The sequence below is a fragment of the Pleurodeles waltl genome, chromosome 3_1 (assembly GCF_031143425.1).
Source record: "Pleurodeles waltl isolate 20211129_DDA chromosome 3_1, aPleWal1.hap1.20221129, whole genome shotgun sequence".
Taxonomy (NCBI): domain Eukaryota; kingdom Metazoa; phylum Chordata; class Amphibia; order Caudata; family Salamandridae; genus Pleurodeles; species Pleurodeles waltl.
Window position 1 is genome coordinate 1,575,542,403 of NC_090440.1, and position 14,378 is coordinate 1,575,556,780.

Genomic DNA, 14,378 nt, shown 5'->3' on the forward strand with positions numbered 1-14,378 from the left:
TTGTTGGACTCAAGTTATTATAGTAACTCTGACCACCTCACAATTTATGCAACTTTACTAGATTTGCATACGATTCTAGTTATAATAATGTACTTTAATTATTTTGTATTTGTTATTTCCTTTAATGATCTTGAACCGAGTAAGATTAGTACCTATATAGGACCCATTGTTTTATCCTGCAATTTATTAAAGATATTTTGAGCATGTTTAGTTTAAGTGTATATATGTTTTAACATATCTTTTGATTAGTTTTCTATTGCGTTTTGTTTTAAAAACATATTTTCTATTTGTTGTTTCTTTTTTGTTTAAAGGTATTTATTCAGTTGTATATTTTAAAAAAATGTTATGATGGTTTAATAAATGTAAAATACGTTTCTATCTTTCTATTTGAAACTATTAATAATTATGCATGTGTATATTGTTTCTTTTTTATATGAATTACAATTATGTTTTTATTTAATTCCCTTTGCATAAAAATATATTTAACTGTATAAACTAATATGTATTTCTGTTAATTTATAGTTGTTATATTCATGTTTATATAAGAATGTGAGTAGATGTTAAATTATTCTTTCTTATAATCAGTACTGTAGTGTCTTGAAGACATGTCATGGTGCAGTTGCCTCTCATAGGGTTGTCCCTACACTAACATGCACCAATCTCATAATAGGCATCACCAGTCAGATGACCTTGCCAATACAAATGATTTGGAAGCATGTTTCCTCATTCCAGTTTCCATCACCACTACTGTCTCTTTGTTATTTCCTATGCTAAATGTGGGCCTAAGGCCCACAAAACATCATAAGTACCAGTGAACATTTTATTGTGATGAGCTGTATGTGTCAACTCCACGTATTGCTTACCTAATCTTGGTACTTTTAAATATTACTACGCTCAATGAAACTTTGGGGTGAAGCATTGACAGCTATGTGAATACTATCAATTCACTTGAGAAGACTATTCTTTGAACTACTTTGGATTTCCAAATCAAGTGCAGGTCGGGTAAAGGCAGGAAATCAGACTGGCATGTCATGTGACATAGTGTTCCATTGTGTGTCGCATAATTTGGAGGCATGTGCAACATAGCTATAGCAAAGTTATTGCTACTCCCTGGGGATGCCACTGATCCCAAACTCAGCTTTCGGTTAAAATAAAGATTTAGGCCTGATTTAGAGTTGGATGGATGGGTTCCTCCATCACAAATGTTGCAGAGACCCTGCCTTGTTACAAGAGCATTAAACACTATGGCACTTGTAATATGGGAGATGGGATATCTGTCACGTTTTTGATAGTGTATCCATGTGCCAAACTCTAAATCGGTTCCTAAGAGTGAGGTCCAGTTTCTAGTCCCAAAGACCTGTCGAGAACATATAGAAACTGTCTTTTTAACCAATGTCCTATCTGCTCCAAGTCAGGCATACATCCTAGGAAATTGAGGCTGTCAATGCTAATTATGATGTGAGGTTTGTGGTTTTCTTCCTCACTATCACCCCTGGATGTAGAATTGTGTGGTGCTGACAGAGAAGATATTAGTTGGGGCACCACTCAAGTACCCACTTGGACACATCATGCTTGTTTTCAGAATGGTGGTACATAGCTAAGTCTGATATGTATCTGACTAGGTCACAATGACCAAGTAAGACTTTTCTTGGAACCTTTTGATAGGTTGATAACTAGAAACCAAAAGGTTGCTTTAAATTAATAGTTATTACTCAATGTCACATAAGATAGTGTTTTGCTGCTTGAAAGAATAATCTATGTAAATTTCTGGTCACCTCGTGTGATATATATGCATTGGCCAAATCTACACAAACATTTAAACAGGTTTTATGGTCGACATGTTTTTTAGAATAGTTGACCTCTAGGTTCTAAAAGAAAATATTGGGGCTCATTTAAGCATTTGCAAGTGGAATTTTAGAATGTCAGTAGGTTTAACATACCATCTGGAGGGAAATTTATAATACACTTTTCTCTTTTCCCCAGTGATGACAAAGGTTTATTCAACACAATTGCTCTTTCCGCTATGGGAGGAGGCAATTTTGCTTGCAGTGTAAATCCCTGCACATATTCCACAATTGCAGTAAAAGTAAAATCTACTACACCAAATTTGGATTCTAGTAATGCACTGACAAGGTAATGATTCAGAGCCTGATTCACAAAGTTAATTTACACTCTTGAGTTACTTTACGCTTTTAAGTCGTTTACTATTTATTAGTATTCACAAACTGGAGTATTGTAGTAAACTACATTTTGTAGTAAGCACAACAGTACACATGCCCCCCCAGCAGCTATTGCAACACCATCCCATAGACAATAATTAAGGTGGGGATGCACTCCAAAAGTGTAGGTTAATATACAAATGCAGTTTTTGAATAGTTCTCTGTAGTATGTTTTCTAGTATATCAAAACATAGAACAAAGTGCAGTCTGTGAATCAGGCCCACATTGTCAAAAAACCCGTATAGTATCAATAACATGCTAGTGGGTTTTACAAGTATGTTAGAAACACTATGCATACCGTTTTTAAAAGTGTGCCACAAATTCTATGGTGGTCATTCACAAATTTAATGTCACCAAATTTGGCAGTGTATGCTTATTTTGGTTATAGGCAGCTCCTCCACGAGTATTTCTGTCAAACCCTTGGCAGAGACAGACATTTTAGTACCAGATGGACATTTACCATGGACGCAGCTCTTTAGGCCCTTATCACAAGTGGCCTCTTAACTACGATGGGGCCAGTAACAGCACTTACAAGACCAATCTTTATTATGAGATCCTTGAGAAGATTGCTTATCCCTTAACTTTTATCAGGAGATTTTGACCGCTGAAAACTTTTAGCAGCTGATATCTCTGGGTGAAAGTCTGGTCCAAATGGAGCAATTAGCAAGGGAATCGGATGCTGGATCATCGATTAACCAGTAATTCCTCCTTTCTTAGTGGCCCCCTGGTTTAATTTACAATGGACACATTTTCCCCACTCTAAAGCGCCTGATATTGGTAACTCTGGGGGTGAGAAAATCTGATTCACTTACCAATTCATTCATAATGAGTTTCTTAGTAGCTGGGCTGGCTTTAGGTTGGTGCGGCTGGTGCAGCTGCACTGAGCTCTAACCTGGAGGAAGGGAACTGCCCTCAAGGGGGGGCACTGTGATGAGCAATAACGTATGATTTAAAAGCACCTGCTGCAAAGTTCCTTTTGTGTCTAGCTTTCAGGCAGCACAAAAATAACAATTTAACTCTTGTGATTAATGTCCCTGCTAAACAGAGAGAAAGATTGGGAGTTTTATCTAGTGGCAGCTTTGACTCATTATAAAGTAGAGTCAATATGCCTGCTGAAAAGAACAGATCTGTATTTTAAGTGGATAGCTGATTGGAGCCTTTCCAGCACTTTAGAACTAATTGTATGTGAGAGAGGGGCTATGGAGAGATGAGGCAATTTTGCTTGGCGGTAGTGAAGGAATCCAATAAGCAGGTATAGACGGGGAGTGGGGGTAAAAAAGATTATTGCACCAAGTGTCACTATCACTAAAGCTGGTCCTACTTAGTAGGATGATTCCGTCATGCTTGTCAGAATCACTGTAACTTTTCTTCTTTAAATTACACTAATGCGATTTTCCCTATCTGTCATTTCCTCCACATGTTGTTAAGATCCCGCTATTACATTGTCTTAAAACCATAGTAATATTCAGTGTGTGCTAGATATATCTGGATCACTAGTGCTGGCACAACCTTTCAGTGATCTATAGCAATGAGCAAAAGTTACATTGGTACCAAACGAACTGTGCAAATAGTTTTGATATCTTAATCAGGGGAGACTGGTGTACATGGGCACAAAGGGCGTGGCCCTGCCACCCTTTAGAGAGAGGCAAGAACAGGGAAAATAAACACAGAGAAGCTGAAAAGAAATTACTGCTCGGAGACAGTGTGTTGCATCTCCTGGGTGAACTCTAGTGAACTTTGCAGATGTCCAACTGCGCAAGAGCCAGGCAGGGGAGGTTTTCTCCAACCTGCAGACACAAGCTACAGCACTGACATCAGAGGAGAGGTAGTGTTGAATTGGAAAGCCATAGATCAGGTTCCTTTTGGGTACCATAAATAGTGGCCCTGGGAATCGTTAGGAAGGCTCCATTCACTTCAATGGCTGTAGGTGGGGCAGGCTGATGAGGACAAGGAGGGAGTGGGTGGCAACAATTTGTTGATTATCACAGTGGGGCAGGCTGTAGGATGGGTGCAGGGGGCTGCACTTCTGGCAGAAACACATGTTTAGTACTGCATTTGGTTTCACTTTGAAAAACACATTATGGAGCTGAGCATGACAGAGGGCTCCCTATCTCGACTGTAGAGGCCCAGGAGAAGGGAGGAACCAGCTGTGACAGCAACTGCCCTAGTAGACTCAGGGGTAAGTGTGTCCAGTTAAGCTTCCTCATTAGTGGCATCGTCACCCCCTACCCCTATGGGTGGGGGTCTTGATGAGCCTCTTCTGTCTGCAGCTCAGCAGACACAGGCTTATAGTGAAGTTGGGTGGATGAGCGGGTGAAAGGAAGGATGGGTAAATGGATGGATAAAGGCGTGGATGGATAGTTGCATGGATGAATTGGTTAAAGGATGGATGTAAGAATGGGAGAGTGAAAGGGAGAGAGTGTATGAGTGAAAGGGTGGATGGATGGATGGATGGATGAAAGGGTGAATGGATGGAAGAGTGAATTGATGGATCGATGGATGATGAGAGAATGATGGATGGATGGAAGAATGAGTGAAAGGATGAGTGGAAGTGTAAAAGGATGGATGAGTAGATGAAATGATGTAGTGACAATATGGATGGATGATGCACAGGATGGATGAGTCAAAGGATGTATGTAGAGATGGATGAGTAAAACAATGGATGGATAGTGAAAGGCAGGGTAGGTGGATGGATGAGTGAAACAGTGAATTGATGGATGGATGCGTAGATGGCTAGATGGATGAGTGAGTGAAAGGATGGACAGATGGACGAGACAAAGGAAGGATGATGGATGGAGTGAAAGGATGGATAGACAGAGTGAAAGGGTGGATGGATGAGTGGAAGGATGGATGGATGAATGGATGGATGAAGGGATGGATAAGTGAAAGGATAGAAGATTGAGTGGATGAATTGGTTTGATGGATGGACCTCCCTGGAATAGTGGCGGATCTGCTTTATGGGCTCCATTGCCGCACTACACCCTCCTTGTTTTGGGGTCAATTTTTATTGTCTCAAGAATAATTATTCACTTTTTCTATAACACAAATAAAATGCAGGCCACTCCAGGTCCAGTAGCAAACTGAGGCAGATAGTGATATTGTTTGATTGTTGACACAGGTGCATAAAAGTGCTTGCACTATTCTAGCACTGTGAGCATGTCTGTGTGACTACATGTGTGAGTTAAAGTGGGGGAAAGTCAGTGAAGGTGTGAGAAAGACAGACTGAGAAAGAGTGACAGTAAGGGCACATACGTGTGAGACTGAATATGAGTGAGAGAGGAAGAATGCCAGTGAGTGTAATTGAGTGTTACTGTGTCTGAGACACAGTAAGACTGAGTAATTCAGAATGAGTGAGAATGAATGGGAGTGAGACATAGTGGGTCACAGTAGAATGAGTGAGACAGTGTGAATTAGTGGACTGAGTGAGTAAAAGTGAGATATAAAACTTGCGGGTTATTTACAAGAGGCCTGTGCTGCCGGAACATCACTGTTTTAAGACGCTCCAGAGGCATAGGCCTCTCGATCATATCTATGAGGCAACGCAAAGCAACCCTGTGTGGCTTTGCAAGGCCTCATAAGATATAGAGTAAGGCAACGTAGAGCATTGCGTTGCCTTACTCAGTTTCAAGGAGGTGTTGCGGTGGGTGTTCCCACGCAACACCCATAGATTTTGAAGCTGCCACAGATTTACAAAGTCATGTAAATCTGGAGCATCGCCAAAACCTTATGCTTCCCCAGTGCAGGTGTAACAAGGGGGTATGCTTTATTTTCTCCTCATTTTTTCCTCTTTCCATGTGTGCTGCATTCTGCAGCACACATAGAATGAGGAAAACACCTCCATGGATTGTTTTTGTGCAGGAAGGTATCCCTTCCTGCTCAAAAACAATCTTGCCAACAATGCAGACACCTTTGCACCATGGTGCAAGGGTGCCTGTTTTGGCCCTAAGAACCATGTTGTGCACCGGCGATTGCTGAAAGGATAGGAATGCACCATATCTTGTAGATACTATGCATTCCTGCACTTTGGATTTAGCATATGGTAGAGCAGCAAAAAGACTTGCAGCACTGCCTTACGCCAAATCTTTGTAAATGAGGCCCTTAGTGCAAGAAAGTGTGAGAGAAGCTTTTAAGAAGCTAATTGGAATTCGAGCCAGGATTACGCGCCACCACTTTTAAAAGTCACCAGCCGCCACTGATCTTAATATGGGATGGATTTCTTTTTGTACTGGTTGGTCGATACAGATGACACCACCGAATTCCAAAATTGTCCAATACATGTGTCATTTATAATCTGGTACCAAATACATAATACATAGGCAAGAGTTCATTGGTAATATTACCTCCAATCATATGTTGACAGAACAGAGTTTGTTTTTCGTGACTTGCTAAAACTGGTAACCGATTAGATATTCTCAAAACAAGGGAATGTCTGCTTCAGTGGAAAACAGCAATACTATAAAAAATATAATAAATACAATACCGCCCTTGTTCGAGATTTAAAAAAATGCTCACTATGATATATTTACCTATTCCATTTCATAATCTTTATCGATGCTTGGGAATTATCGGTGGACTAGCGGGGTTACCTAAGGCCTTAATGAAACCAAACGAAAGTAGTCACTTTCCCTCACTTTTGGCCAGTAAAAGGCAATCATAGTACAGGTGGCCCTGCGCCTACTACCACTTTCCGTGCTGCACAAATGCTTGCTTTGTCACAAATATGTATTTTTTTAGGATGTTTCGAGGAAATATCGCAAAATTATCCACATAGTGCCAAATTTGATTTGAGTTTGACTTTCTTCCACAAAGTCAAACATAAAAAGTCACATGAGGCACGGAAATTCGCAAATTTGACATTTCACCAGGGCTTAGTAAATATTTGTCACTGTATTAGGTATGCTTTTGCATACATCGCCCAAGCCAGTATATCTTACCTTACAGGCAGCGTTCTGTCTCCTTTCCTCCTATCCATTTCTCTTTGTGGGACAGGATACCATCGAAAATTAAGTTTCCAGTTGAACCCCCCGTATGTCATGTCCGATCCAGCCATGTATTCAAAAGTGTCGTCACTGATGACATCAATGATTGGGCAGACTACTGTTCTTCTGCAGAAAAGGAGCATACCAGGCATCAGTCAGACATTTATTGTACATTGTAACCTTAAAACAAGCAACGATTATCTCTTTTTCCATAGGTCATCACCGAATGCCAACATTCATAAGAGGATAACTCACTATGAAAGGAGTTTCATTCATGGATCGTTCAAGCACTCTTGTAATGCTCATTGGAGGTATTAAATTGAATGCAAAAGAAAACAAATTATCCCACTAGTCTGAATCAAACTGTGTCAACTGCGTAAGAAAATATAGCCTGGATTGGTGACTATTCATTTCAGGAACCTTTGTGCAGCTGAACCTCCATGGTTCCAGGCCGTGTGATTTTGTTCGATTTCCTACCTTGTGGGGAGAGAGCAAATATTTTTGGTCTCAGTTAGATAACTTTACACAAACAAGATGAAACCAGCAATAAAAACTAGTCTAAAAACTCAAGTTTCTACCAGGTATGACTAAAAGAATTCCCTCATAATTAGAAAGAACTTGTCCCATGATTGAGGCTTCATTGGGACCCTAAGAAATCTACGCTTCGAACTTAATAGTTCTGCTCACCCTGCTACTCCAAAGCAGTGCAAACACTTGGGCAACGTACCTAATGATCACTGAAGAGTTGCCATGTCACTAGTGTACCATAGTGTGACATATCACTGCCTCCCTCTCTGCTAAACAATCCTAGCCTTTACAATAACCTAATTTCTCTTTGATAAGTGTGCCAAATAAATATTTATAAATAGAAAACACTAACATCCAACCAGCTCTTTCAGCTTATCACACACCACCTTATTCTGAGCAAATTATGCCATTTAGTATGTGTGTTGGCAACCGTGACTATCATATTTGAGCCAGAAAACTGTACATCCATTTATCTATAGCTTTTCAGTGAAAGTATATACATATATTTATGTGGTCAGCTTGCTACCCCTGCCCTAGTCCCCCAATACCTTCCCTCCATTTTCCATCTACATGGCCCTTCCCCCTTTTTTTAGGGTCCATTACGGTGACCCTGCCAATGCCGGCCTGCTCACTGCGGTCAGATTGCTGCCCCAGACTGCCAGCTGCCTTCCCTCTGTTCACCATTTGTGTGCCTCTTTCCTATCCTGCCAATCCTCTGTGAACAGCTTATTGCTCCTGCCCCATGATGCCACCCTTACATGGTCAACTTGCTGCCCTTGCTCCTGCCCCCTCCTTCCAGTCCTTCGATCTCTATGTGAGTGCCTCTGCCCACTCCTTCCTGCCCTCCATGTTCTGTTGTGCTGCCCCTGCAGGGCTTCCCTACATAGTCAGCTTGCTGCCCTGGTCCCTCCTCCATGTCCTCTATTGTATGAGTCTGTGACCTGCCCCCTCCCACCTGCCCTGCGTGATCATTTGTGCTACCACTGCCCCTCCGCTTCTCCTTCAGGCTTAGCTCGCTGGCACTACCCTCCTCCTCCCTGCTCTGTTGTCCATGCCACAGCGCCCTCCCTCCTGGCATGTATCACTCGATGAGCCGCCACTTCCCCTACCGCTTGCCTTCCGTGGTCAGTTTGTTGTCCCGACCTCTGCCTCTCTCCTTGCCCTTGCCCTCTGTTGTCCAAGTCCCTGCCTTGCCCGATCACTCCTGCCCTCCATGGTCTGTTGTTCAGCCACTTCCCCATTACCTACCGTGCGTGGCCTGTTGTGCCATTGCCCCACCCTCCTTCCCTCAACTGTCCAAGTACATGCCCTTTTCTGCTCCATCTTCAGAGTGTTCTAATGAACAACTAGAGAGCTAACATTTTTATTTATGACAAAAGTGCGGCACACTTGAAGCCATATTGATTGAATCAAAGCCAAAGCACTTAAAACATTTATTTTTGAAATTACCAAAATGGGGGGGGGGGGTTTGTTTTGTCATAAAAATGATGCTTAAATCTGTAGAAAGCAAAATTACGACACATTTCCTATTACTTCTCAAATATCTTCCTCATCCATTTCAATTAAACATTCTGACATGCAGACTGAAAAGCACTTTTTACATCAGCCATTCTGTATTTATGACACAATTGTGGCACCCCTGAAAGCAATTTTGATGGACTCAAAGGTGTAAAACAGAAAGCATTTCCTACATAGGTTACTGAAGTAAATGGAGAAACAAGGGAGTTTGATAACAAGACTTCTCCCAGGATGGATACCCTAGAACAAAGAGCACAAATGCAGCCGTAATATCACCTAAATGTATCCAAAATAAAGACCAATGATAGAAATGTGTAAACGGATTAAGTAAGTCATGCTTTTGTCGATATATTCGAGGGCTCATGCCATGTGTCCTCATTTTAGCTTTCTAGAGCACTAACAATAATTTCTATGAGAAAGATTGCAATATTCTGGCTACTCCCAAAGATAGCAGGGTCCCTTGCTAGGTATAAGGAGCAAGGTAGCCCAACCAAGGGCTACATGCCAATGGTAAAACTGTTTTTGCAGCTGTTTCCCCCTCTCTGTCCCAGGCACCAAACTGTGAATCAGAACAAAAGAGCAGTCCCTCTCATGTGTGTCCACCATTTGCCCTTCTGAGGCTCCCCTCTTGAAGCTCACTTTTTGGGCTCACATCCTGTTTGGCCTCCCTGCCAGGGAGAGGATACACCACTTTCAACAGTAGGCCCTTTTGTGGTCCTTCCTGAGAGTCATTTATACCTCCCCCAGAAGGTCAGAAGTCTATCTCGCGACCAGCAACCATAAACGGTCAATTAAACACTAAAGGAACAAAGTGGCAATTTCTAAAGTGGCCCTTTACTTAAATGTTACATGAAATTCGACTTGGGCATCAGGTCAGAATTAATATAATGATTATTTATTTACCTTCAAGTACTAACTTTAGTAGTCCATTCAGACGTTAGCACAGCTGAGTTGTCATTGAGCAACCATGTACTCACCCATGGGGATACTACTAGCCTTTCTAAAGCAAAAACAACAAGTTAAAGTTTTTACTGTTAGGACATATAAAAGCAAATGTCCTAATTTTTATATACAGTACCCTGGCGTAGAGCTATATTAGAGTAGAGTATATTAAAAAGGAAGGTATGGACTTTGGGACTGGTTTAGATGCTAGTGGATGGAATACCTTGTCACAAATGTGACCCATCCACATATTATGATCCCCATAGGATATAATGGGATCGTATTACAGTGGACGGGATATTCATCATGTTTGTGACAAAGTATTCCCCTTCACCAACATCTAAATCAGGCCCTTTGCCTTTAGTTTACATAGCAAAAACGGGTTAGCAGTCGAAAATTGCTCTGCAAGCCAGCAATGATGGGCAATAGCAGGCTGGGAGTTGTGTTTTGCTTTGTCCCAATCTAGGTGGCACAATAAATGCTGCAGGCCATGAGGGACACTTTATCTTACAGGCCCAGGGTACCCCGGATGCCATATACTATGGACATATAAGTAAGTTAACATACACCAATTGAGGGTGAGATAATCAGATGTACTTATTTTAAGGGTGAGAGCACTGGCACCAAGCCTGATCGGTAGGGCTCAGTGCATTCTCAGAGTTAAAAAACCAGCAGCATCAGTCTAAAACTTTGGGGGTGAACATGCAAAAAGAAGTATTTCCTTACACGGAGTAAAGATTTAGCTTTCTTCTAGATTTTGTGTAATTCTGCTCAACCGTTTTATCTGCATCTCTGTTTAATTTTCCCTCTGGAAATTGCATGGGGAAATTATTATGCTTTTGAACTGTTTTTCTAGAGCCCCACTTGACAGATTACTCTAAGACTTTCCGGAAGGAAACTCCTATGGAGACTCTGACCTAATTCTAACCATACAGTGGCACTATATATATAATATATATATATATATATTCACTTAAAAACCAACAGGTGACAGGGACACTATAGTTAGGCTAACATTTTAAACATACAAAACCATAGAAATTCACCTGTTATAGTTAGCTTTATTTCAAGTAACTATAACCCATGCCCTAATTTAACTATAACTCGCTCCCTGCTATGGTTTTGTATGTTTAAAATGTGAGCCTAACTATGGCATCCTTGTAACCTTTGTTTTTTTAAGTGAATTTCTATGTTTTATAAAATTCTATTTCCTAACTATAACGTCCCTGTAACCTTTGGCTTTTTCAATGAATTTCTATGTTTTTTAACATAAAGCAATTTTAATTAGTATACCTTAATACAACTACTGCCACGCACGACTTTCAGCTGTGCACTATTGGGGTTGGCTGCAGGGCCTAGCCTGTAGCTTGGCCCTGCAGCCAACCCCCCTACAACCACCTAACTCTGCACCACACATGGACTTCGGTCGTGCATGACGGGGGTTGGCTGCAGGGCTGGGCTGTGGCCAACCCACTGTAATCACCCAACTCCATCCCACGCATGGCCATTGCCCATGGTGTAGTGAGGGTGGCCTCAGGTCCTGGTCTGCTGCCAGGCCCTGTGGCCAAGCCCCTAAAACTATCCAACCCCCAAGCCACACATATCCTTATTAGCATGCAGGGAAAGAGATGAATACTACACTTTCAGCAAGTGGGAGCAGTTTGACAACTCCCTGTTTCTGAAAGTGGAGTTATGTTTGCTTTTGCTTGGTGGGAGCAGTAGCAAACAGCTACTTCTTGAGGGGGGACACCTCAGAGGTAGCCGGAGCCAGATTCTGGTGGTGGTGTTCCCTAGGCCCAGAAATGGCTTCTTATATTGTATTTGCCGCTGGGAGGTAGTGGTCCCTGGAGCACAGGGGGCCGTGTGGCACCCCGCATGCATTACTAATTATTTGCTCCAGGGAAGTGCAAGCTCTGGGGTGGCAGGGAGCCAAGCACGTCCCCCCACATACATTACTAACTCTTTGTTCTGGGAAAGTGGTGGTCCCCAGAGCAGCGGGAGGCCATGCAGCCCCACCACATACATTACTAATTTTTTGCCATGGGGTGGTGGCGGTCCAAGTTTCAAAATGGCTGCTGAGACTTCATGGTTGAAGTGCTGGCAGCCAATTAGATCTCTGCACGAGATCAGCAGTATTCACTATGTCGTGCAACCCTATAGATACATATTTTGATTTAGTTTAATTTCTCTTAAACTACTGAACAAATTTACACCAAATAAAAAAAAGGTCATGTGAGAACCAAAAGCTACCTTTCTGACAAATGCTGTGTATTTCTGTGCAGTGGTTTGGGCTGCAGGCGTGTCTAAAATGTGTATGGGAATAAACTTAGGAAGCAGACTTTTTTGACTCCCCTTTTTCTTGCCCCAAAACTTTTCATGCACAACAAGATCCTAAAAGGCACAATTTTTGGAAAATGTTGTGAAGATTCATCAAGCGATGCCAAATATATAGCCAAGTCAAAAAATGTTTTTTGTAAGAAAATTAGGTCCTAACTATAATTACCTACTGCCCTGGGAGGCACCCAGCTCAAATGACCCCCTCACCCAAAAAATAATACTTAGGCTGGGTCCCAGGGGGATGTGTCCCTGGGGCCAAGATCGGTCTAGGGAGGGTGGGGGGCATGCAGCCCTACCCCCCCAAAAAAAACAGGTCCCAGGGATGGGATCCCCAGGCCCGAGATCGGCTTGGGGAAGAGGGCCCCATGGGGGCCTGTGAAAAAGGTCAGGAGGGACCGAATCGCATCGGGAGAGCACTTAATAAATTGGTGTTGGCACGCTCAATAATGTTCGTCCAAGAAAATTTGTGTGTGTTATTGAAGGGGCAGCCAGAGTCATGCTCGAACTGCTGTGTTTCAGCTTCGGTGTTTACAGGCATTATGTTGGTGGATTGTTATATTTAAACACATATACATATATATATACACACATACATGCACATGTATATTCACAAAAAAAACAAAGGTTCACTTTTTACCCACAAAAAAAACATAAAATTTCAGCAGCTATAGTTATACTTATAGTTATATTTATGTTAAGAAACTATAACTCGTGGCCTCAAGTTACTTAACGGCAAGCGTTATAGTTTCTTCAGATAAGTATAACTATAAGTAAGTAAGTTATGTATTCTTTAAAAAAAAAAAACTTTAAATACACAAACATTAAAAATTGTAGGTATAATTATAACTTCAATTTACAATTTACACATCACCTTCAAATTACTACGTACCACACCTCTAAACAAAGTTTTGTCACCTCACTCGCCACATTACATTAGCGTTAACTCATGCCTTTTCCATGCACTATTTATACCCTTGCATACTACATTACTTATAGCATGTGAAATCATAGCATTCATAACAACACATATCTTCGCAAATGACATTATTTTACACAGTGCATGGTACAGTGGTGAGTTACAGCTAGTGTTGTCTGGTTAGCAAGCTGAAAAGAGTGTGTAACAAGGTCCACTACTTTTAATAATTTGAAGGTGCTGTAAAGTAGAGTGTAGTGGGGTGTTATATTGGGAAGTGATGTAGACTACAGTAGAGTAGAGTGGCATACAGTCTAGCTGATTTTTGTAGAATGGAGCGGTGTACAGTACATTGTTGTAGAGACTGGTAAAGTGGATTGGCATTCAGTGTTGGAGAGTACATTGGCATTGAGTGGCGCAGAGTGGAGTGTCACACAGTGGAGTCGTGGAGTAGAGTGGAGTACTGTGTCAGAGTAGAGTGGAGTAAAGTGGGGTGCAGTGGCATACAAAGGGTTGCTTACAGTGTTGTATATTGGAGTAGAGTATTGTAGAGTAGAGTGGAGCAGCCTGTTGTACAGTGGCATACGGTATAATACAGTGTTGTACAGTGGCGAGAAGGGGTATACACTGAAGTAAAGTATTGGAAACTGTTATACAGTATAGCAGACTGTTGCAGAGTGGAGTGGAATAGAGTACAGTAGTGTGTAAAATAGTGGAGCTGCATAGAGTGGATTGTTGTATTGTAGCACACAGTGAGGTAAAGTCTCGTACTGTAGAGTAGAGTTGAGTGTAGTGGTGTATTGTACTGTTGAGTGAAATACAATAGAGTGTAGTGGTATGTCATAGAGTACAGTGACATGGAGTGGAGTGTGCCGGCATAGCATAGGTAGTAAACTGTAATAAACTGGAGTGGGGTCTTGTAAAGTAAAGTTGAGGGCTATG

The 14,378-nt window shown here is 41.7% G+C and overlaps 1 protein-coding gene across 2 annotated transcripts in view; it reads right to left on the reverse strand.

Moving 5' to 3' along the window:
- GALNT13 (polypeptide N-acetylgalactosaminyltransferase 13) overlaps positions 1-14,378 on the reverse strand; it is a 1,141,430-nt gene that overhangs the window by 634,821 nt on the left and 492,231 nt on the right. For both annotated transcript variants that reach the window (XM_069225168.1, XM_069225167.1), the window contains exon 5: positions 7,154-7,324. In XM_069225168.1, coding sequence (XP_069081269.1) covers positions 7,154-7,324 — 171 coding nt within the window. The remainder of the gene's footprint in view (positions 1-7,153; positions 7,325-14,378) is intronic.